The sequence below is a fragment of the Etheostoma cragini genome, chromosome 10 (assembly GCF_013103735.1).
Source record: "Etheostoma cragini isolate CJK2018 chromosome 10, CSU_Ecrag_1.0, whole genome shotgun sequence".
NCBI lineage: Eukaryota > Metazoa > Chordata > Actinopteri > Perciformes > Percidae > Etheostoma > Etheostoma cragini.
The window spans coordinates 26,643,305-26,652,128 of NC_048416.1; the positions used below are offsets into that span (position 1 = coordinate 26,643,305).

The following is an 8,824-nucleotide window of genomic DNA, read 5'->3' on the forward strand; positions in this document are numbered from 1 at the left end:
CTCTCTCTCTCTCTCTCTCTCTCTCTGTCTCTGTCTCTCTCTCTCTGTCTCTCTCTCTCTCTCTCTGTCTCTGTCTCTCTCTCTCTCTCTCTCTCTCTCTCGTCACACACAAGCAAATGTTGAATCACACACACACACACACACATATACGAAACCAAACACACGTACAGTCCCAGTCTCCCCTATGGCTTCCTGATCGTGCTTTCCTAGCCTCGCCTCGCCCTTTAGATAATTATTGAAGGAAGGAGGGAGGAAAAAAAGGAAAGGAAAATTTAAGGATGGGCCAAGGGGGATAGAGAGAGTGATGGAATAAAAGTAGAGAGGGTGGAGAGCTGTGTTGGTAGTGAGGGGAGTGATGAACAGAGAGCAGAAGACGGAGGAATAAAAGTAGTACAAAACATTACTAAAGATATGGACGGTTAGAGGGAGGAGTTGAGAATATGATGATGAATGAAGGGATGATAGAAGTAGAGGAGGAGAAAGAGAGACATTCTGAGGCGGCAGAGGGCTGAAAACATCTCCCATTAAATTTAGATTAGAGCTTCTGCCAGTCCAGAGTGCAGTGCAACTTTACAACCTCCGCCATCCGCCGCTGATGATCTAACACCCCGTCTAAAAGATCAATTTGTCACTTTTCATCTACACCACTTACCAACTCATTCTTCTCCTCCTCCTCCTCCTCCTCCTCCTCCTCCTCCTCCTCCTCCACCAAGACTGAGGGCAAAAATGCCATAGGAGGAGGAGGAGGAGGAAGAAAAAGGAGGAGGAGGAGTTGAAGCTACAGCTTCATTAGGAGAAAGAGGTGAGAGAGCTGACTTTTATTTACGAGGGGTTTTAGATGATGTCATCCCCTCCCCCCACTTATGGTTTCCCGTTCAGGCAATAAAAGACCTATACGCACTGACAAACACAAAGAAATTGCTCCAACTGCCCGGCAGACTGTACCATCTCCTCATTTGTCCTTCCTTTTCTCCCTGCATGTCACTGACTGAGGTTATGGGCATTGGTTCTAAATCTTTGGTTTATGGACTCCAAAGGTCTTTGAACTATTCCCTACAGATTAAAGAATCAGACATGTGTTGAGATATGCTTAAAACTTCTTTTTTTATCTGCAAACCATATATTTTATACTGGTGCAGTCCAGTTTCCATGTGGTTAACTTGGTGACTGGTGATAACTGATAGGGAGATAATGATAAGATACCAAAACAACTGCAGATGTATTTACATTTTTGTAATTTTGGTCATTAATTTTATGTTATAGGCCCTCCATTCGCGTGAATTCACTTTGGTTCTGACTGATCGGACCTCTGCTTAGTTTGAAGTTGGCCAACCTGTGCTGGGAATTGTGTGAGGTCACCAAAATTCATATCCTAAATACCCATGTGTGGGGGGGTGTCAAGGCCTTCTGAGTGTTCACCGAGGTAGATTACCTGTCTGAAAAACACTTCCAGACCCTGCCAGTTGATTTTAACATATTGATTATTGATTGGGAAGGATAATGTGTAAAGTCTATCGCCAAACAGGTGGTGCAAGAAGCTCCTTGACGGAGAGACAGCTCGCGGTGCAAGTTGGTGAACTATCAACAACAAGATTTTTGCTAAAGAAAGTAAGCATTCACATTATTGCTAACACGTCAGCCGGCGGCCCGCGTGTTTCATTTACCACGTTGTTACGTCCCCAAGAGTAGCCCAGCGTCATGGCAACAGAGCAAGGAATAGTATTTGTATGGGTGCAGTTACACTAAACCCGTACGATTAGTGGTGAACTAGTCTATATCCATGACGTTCCACTTTCGGGAGGGCTTTGGTGCTGCACAAAATTCCCCTGGATCCCGCTCTTTTCACCTTCTGCTTTCTTTGTTCACATGCTCCACCAAAACAAGTTCCTTCCCGAGGCTATTTTGCAGCGTCACCATGTCTCTGGTCGACGCTTAGTGCCGCCCAAATCAATTGTGATTGGCTTAAAGAAATGGCATAGACCAGAGCATGTTTTTCTCCCATTCAAGATTGGTGTGTGGACTACCCAGACCCTCCTCCGCAGCGCTGTGGAGGAGGGTCCGGCATTGTTAAACTAATGGTGAACCAGCTAAAACAACCAGCATGTTCTTTTCTAATATCGCCGACTGTTAACAGACTCTTAACGCCCTCCTCAGATGCACTATTCTTCTGAGAGTTTTCCGTGACATGAAAAACTTTGGGAACTTGAGATTTATGACTTGCATTTCAAAAGCTGAAAGGGCATGGATGACAAAGAGGAGACCCTTCTTGGTGCCACGCGAGACGACCTTGCCCTTAACTGCAAAAAGCAGACAGAATAGAGATCATAGCCTAGATGGGAGCAGATGGAGTGTGAGTTTCTCCTCAGAACGCACAGAGAGAGAGAGAAGTGAGATAATAGCCCACAGCTAATCCACTGAACTCCAAAAACTCATTACTCCTTAAGACGAAAATAAAAAAAAAACTTTCTCCCCAAGACGGAAAGAAATACTCTGCTTAAGGTCTTGGCACAAACTGCCTGGTTTTCCTCATGTGTAAAATTTCTTTTATGCACAGTTGAGCGGATTTGACTCTGTCTTTATTCACGAGGAGCTTTGTGCGAGCCTGCAGACGGGCACCTGCGCTAACACACCCACCAGCAGTGAACCACACACACGCACATCTGAATACATGATGAACACACAGCTACTGTACCTGACACAAACTAACCAAACACAGCCATAGAGACCAGCAGCCTAACGCAACATGCCATGTTGCAAACTCCTTAACTACAGAACATGTAGACACTTTTCTGACCATTATTGGGAATTTTATGTCATTTGACGTATTCTTCCCTCCATTTCTGATTACTAATGGTTTCCATTCATTTTTATATGATGCAAAAATGTATTAGCAGACTCCTGACATTTGCATTTGTTGTGTACACCATCACAATGATTATCAAGTGACTGCATGGAACCATAGATCATTTTGTGTGTTTTGTGAATGCAATTCTCAATTTGCAGCATACTTTACTGTATATACAAGAGAAGAAGAGTTGCAATAAGGCATACCTTGTCCTGTGAAAATGTAAATATTGCGAAAAGGGAATAGGTGGTACAATGCAGCTGCATTGTGTATTACTAAAATAATGAGAAACGCATGCCCAACCGACATCATGACAGCTTCACCCAAAAATCTTTGTTTACGAGTAAGTTTACAGCAGGAGTCCCAACGTAGACAGCACTTATTATAAAATAACATAAGTATAACAACAATTTCAGACACACATTTCTGTGTCCAGAGAAAGATAGAGCTTCCCATTCAGCAGCTGTTTAATGAAGTGGATGATAAGCTAGGACTGTTCAATTAATCCAGTTTTGATCGCGATTTTGAATTTGGCTCCTTACAATCAGAAAATCAACTATTTTGCACATTACGTTTTTGCAAATAAACTCTAATTTTGTCTTATTCTGAATGACACGTGCACTTTTGCCACTCCCAAAGGCTAAACTCACTCAGCCAACGGTCAGCGAGCTCCTGTTTGTGATATCTGGGGGCATTTATCTCTTTCCAAAAGTCAATGAATAATCATGGTAAATAATCTGGATTTCAATATTGACCAAATAATTGCAATTATAATTTTTTCCACAATTGCGCAGCCTTGACATGTTCACCCCATGCTTGTACAACATATGTGCCTGTGGCACGGTACAGATTTGCTACGTCATGACCTCAGATCCTACATCCCCTCTAGAGAAACAGTGACGTCTGAATGTTCATGCCACAATAAGTCATGTTAACAACAGGCCATTAAGCAGTGTGTGTGAGTGTGTATGTGTAGTAATTTGTTGAGTTAGTGCACATGCTGCAGTGCAATGTCAATAAACTATATGTGAAAGTTATCCATGAACCAATAATGGTTTATTTGAATCAAAGTGATGACAGATCTGAGGTTATTTGTTTATGTTACCAGGTTACTGTCAATCAAATCTAATCAAACCACACATTTACAGACTGTTAACTCTTAATAAATAATATCTAAAGATGTTTTTTTATCGTTTAACTTGTTTATTTAGTCATGAATGCATTCCTATAGTGAAATACTTGAAAACAAGGGTCTTTAATCCTTATATATACAGAAATTATTTTCAGTGCAGATGCATCACAGTCTGAGCACAACAACAGCAGACCAGGGTTGGATTTGTGCTCTGAGGGCTCGCTACGGAAAAATCAAAAGCAGCGTCTCTAATGTGCTCAAACCACTGAGGTCCTTTCACCTTCCACTGCACCATCTGCATATTCACTAGGGGTGGGACTCACCAGACGCCTCCCGATTATATCATCACAATACTTTTGCCACGATATGATATTATTGCGATTTTAAACCTATTGCAATATTCTGCTATATATTGCAATTTATAACCTTTATAACTTCAGATTTTTCCCAATTTCAAATAATGTATTCAAAAGGAAACTTTGTCTACATCTGATTTATCTAAAAAGATTCATTCTCTGTTTGTTCATATCACTTCAATTCTATTGCTGCAAAATGGGATTGTCAAGCAGACAAACTGATCAACACAGATATAATAAAAGATCGATAATGCTATGCTCTATCGATTTTTTTTCCCCCACCCCTAATATTCACACATAATAACAAGTTCATATTTGCTAAAATTACATTGCTCCGTTGATCTCATGTCCGGGGAGTTGTTGCAGCAACAGCAATTAGAAAATCATTCACATGCCTGCATGCTGGAATGAAATCTTTGCAGATTAGATTCAGAATTAATTATCTTTTTCCCCCTTCAGGTGGAAAATGTGTACTCAGCATGTCGAGATAAGATGCGCTGCAGCGTCCAGTCATGAGGCGCCACTAAGAGTCTGGTTAATGGTAGACTGAGCAACAGTAAGACCTGTTTAAACACCGTTTGGTAAACAGGTTGCGCTCACTGGAAATTGAAATGCCCTTTGGCCACAGTGGTTTAGTCTACATTACAAATCACCAGCCTGTTACAGTAAGCTGTCCTTAGTGTGCCTCAGGGGCCAACTACACCATGTGTGCAGCAAGACAGCAGCAGATGTGAAAAAAAAGCATTCAGGGAAAGGAAGACGAAAAAGAAAGGAAACATCACCTGACTTCCTCTACTGCAGATGACTGAAGGGAATAACAACGTATTTATTTGTGCATCAATGCGTGAAACTGGGAAGGCACTGAATATCATAAAGTCTGACAGAAGTTTGCATGGAAATGAAACTAAAGGAAAAGCACATCCCACCATTGCACTCACACACGTATGCCCATTCAGCATTCACACTAGGGTGCAATTGGGGGGGGGGGGGGGGATAAAAGGTCCATCTTACCTCCCAACGCTTGTTTCATAACGAAATTCATGATGATGGCTTTTAATTCCCTGCCTTCCTTGTCCGAGCAATGTTACATTCAATTGTGACGGAAAAGTAGGAGTCCTTTGTAGCCAGATCTGGAAAAAAAATAAAAAAATAAAAAATCATAATCCTTATATTTATAAACAAGACAGCAAAAGCAATGAGCAATGCAACATAGTATGCAGGAAGATTGGTCATGACTTTAAATGTGATAAGATAAGGAGGTCTCCCCCTTTACAAGACTACAGACACATTAAATATGTAAGAAGGTTGTGGAAATATTAAACATTCATTTCTCTACATTTAGCTCCAGTTAAAGCTTGCACGAGGTCAAACAGCCACATTTAGGCTTGCAGAATCTGTATTTGTGTGTTGGGCACGTTTCTACAATGCGCCAATTGAAGGACACCAAGGTCAATGGATCAGCCCCAGCCGGGGACAGTGAATCACCCAACACATCGAATCTACACACCAAATCAGCAGCTATGGCTTAGCGTTTCCTCGCGAATGTGACGCCTTTTGGAGTGTGTTGTGAGCCTGTTTCCTGTCAGGCAGTGACAGCAGTGCGTGTCAGGGCTATCGGTGGTAACCTCTGTGCTCGCAGCCAAGCGAGTTTGGAGAAAGTGCACGGTGCAACTCCTCAGCTTGGCAGGACAGTGTGTTAGTACGCATGTGGTCGCGGAACTAAAAGCACCGCTGTGTATTTTTCCTGATCATGTGGTAAAACTTTCCATTCTCCATTGGAGGTCCATTGGACACAGCCATCCCACTCCGGCATCAAAAAAGCCGCTCAACTGTATAGTACGTTCATTAGACAGCAAAGTACACGGATGCATGCATGTGTACAGCTAACATAAACAGTGGACGTGCAGTAAATGTGTTCAAAATCGACCTGATTGTGCATTCGCGTGCAAAGAGACAGCGATGGTGGAACAAAAAGCGGGAATTTACACATGCACTTCCTTGTTTGATCAGAGCCTGGTTTCAGCACCACGGCGAGGGGATAGCTTCCCTCAAACCGTTGAATTGCATTGAAGTAACAGCAGCATCAAGCATCGATTTACCTCCGTCCGGCGACTGGATGAAATCCTCCTCACACACTCACACACCAAACAAGGGATCAGAGAGCAGACAGAGCTTCGGCTTCAACACTCTCCGGATCCAAGTTATCCTGCAGCAGCACAAGCTAATCTAACTGCTCGTCCCTTGTCTATCTGGCTCCCGGGGCTGGAAAAAAAAGGACGTCCTTGGTGTCTCCTCCTGCTTGCTGCTTCGTCTTCCTGCTCACACACTCACTTGCACAAACACACACACACGCGCGCGCGTAGAGAGAAAGAGGAGGAGTAGAAAGGAGGGTGGTGGTGCCCTTCACACCGTCATGGGAAAGAGCGACGGAATCACACACGGGATGGAGAGAGAAACGTCCCACTAACGTCCTCCTGACCGATAGACAGAGATCAATTATTCAGCCCCCACGCTGGCTGGCTGCTCCGTCCTACAGACCCCCCCCCCCCTTCTCTGCAACTGGGAAAGGGACTCAGCTTACACTAAACGGTACTGCATATAACAGAAATATGATGTGTATGGGGGAAATATGTTATAGCTGGATGTCTCTTTGCTTGTCTGCACTGTCTCGTGTAATGTCTTGTGGTTTGCGTTGGATGTGATGTGAAAAATCACAAAATGTTCCAATGGGGTTCTTTCCATGTTACCATGGCTGTGCTATTTCCTACATCAAGGGCTATTGTTACTTATTATGTTTGACTTGTTACATTATGATCTTCTTGCAGACATCAGGGCATGTCAGGGGCATGCACAAGAGTAAGAGCAGGGGTAAACTGAAAAAAACACCTTCTCCTGATACCTGGGATGCTTCCCCCCTGACGAGACCTGTGGGGCAAAAATAAAGCATGGAGGTATCCTGTTATGGTCACTAAGACCGCCCCTGTGGATGCCACTGAGGCTAATGCTACATGCAGACATTTCCAGCTGAAACACACAGCAAAGCAAAGCTGTTAACCCTTTCACTTGGATTTCACAGCTATGTGTCAGGGTGGGCTGTAATCAGCTCACTGCATCACTGCAGCACGGAAGAAAAATGAAGAGGACACGGTATACACCAACGACAAGATTTTTCAGCCATATCAAATTACAATATTTGAGTTGGCTACTTTAATGTATATCTGTTACTGGATTGATTGAACATTTCTTCGATGAAAATGGACTATATTTATATAGCGCTTTTCTAGTCTTAATGACCCAAAGTGCTTTTACATTGAACCATTCACACACTGTGGCCGAGGTGCCACCTGCTCATCAGAGCAACAGTCACACACATTTACACACCGATGGCGCAGCATCGGGAGCACTTTGTTCAGTGTCTTTGTGCATTGTCTTGCCCAAGGACACTTTGACATGGGGCTGCAGGGATTGAGGGATCAAACCACCGACCGTTTGGTAGATGACCCCTCTACCACCTGAGTCACAGTCCCCAATGTGTCCTAGTGCTCTCACACTGATTACATGAGTCTTGTGTCCCTGGTAATATTTCAATCAGGAGAGATTTACTGAATTAGCCTAATTTCATGGAAAGGTTGTACTTAATAACAGTATTTATTTGTATTAATCTGTGTCTATTTCTTTGTCTAGGCCTACATGTGAAAAACATGAATGTAGACAAACAGGGATGTTTACCCATCATATGAAGTCCAACTCTGGATAAATAATCATGCCGAAATCTACAGCATGAGCTTTACTGAATTCTCAGTTTGCCATAAGTATCGGTACACAGTCTGTGACACAGTTGTATAACAGCTTCAGTGGAAACTGACTCATGTTGGAGACCGCAAGTTTTTAGGAGAAAGCCTGCCATATATACTGCACCAATATGAGCTTGCAATATGTGTGCTTTTAACAGACAGGGTAATCTAAGATAACATGCTATTGAGTTGCGTTATAGGAAATGTAGGATGTAACATTGTTTAACCCATAATAGTGTATTGATGAGGACGTCCTCTCGTTTTCAGTTGCATCAGTTTTGATCTGCCTCTTGTAAGACTTCCAACATTGCAATGCTAAATTGTATCCCTTTAACACCCTAACATTGAGCACAAAGTAATAGTTATGGTGGTGATTTTTATTGTTTGTTAAAAAAAGTGAAAGTTTTGTCACAATACAGAGCCGTCCCGTTTTGCAAGATGTTACGAAAACCTGTACTTTTCATAGGATGCAGTTCAAATGAACCAGAGTCTAAAGCTTCAATAGATTAGAGATATTTTGACCCATGATGCAAAGGTTTTTCTTGTTCTAACATCCAAGGGAGGAAATGAAACCAGTACCCTCACAGTCAATACGATCATTCAAAGTGTCTGGATTGCACTCTTAATCCAGCTCTAGATTTATGGGACACATTGTACATATTCTGGATCTACTTGTTTCACTGGCTACAGTTAAGAG

The 8,824-nt window shown here is 42.7% G+C and overlaps 1 protein-coding gene across 4 annotated transcripts in view; it reads right to left on the reverse strand.

The window, feature by feature from the left end:
* Nucleotides 1-6,740, reverse strand: part of LOC117951808 (complexin-1-like) — a 54,215-nt gene extending 47,475 nt beyond the window's left edge. Inside the window, exons 1-2 of one of the 4 annotated variants that reach the window (XM_034883727.1) lie at nt 6,433-6,740; nt 5,345-5,463 (exon numbers count right to left, since the gene is read on the reverse strand). In XM_034883727.1, coding sequence (XP_034739618.1) covers nt 5,345-5,375 — 31 coding nt within the window. In that variant the 5' untranslated portion in view covers nt 5,376-5,463; nt 6,433-6,740. Of the gene's footprint in view, nt 1-5,344; nt 5,464-5,825; nt 6,065-6,432 lie in introns of those variants that run through there. The other 3 variants (XM_034883729.1, XM_034883731.1, XM_034883730.1) reach the window with 3 other exon arrangements.
* Between the last annotated feature and the right edge of the window lie 2,084 nt (nt 6,741-8,824).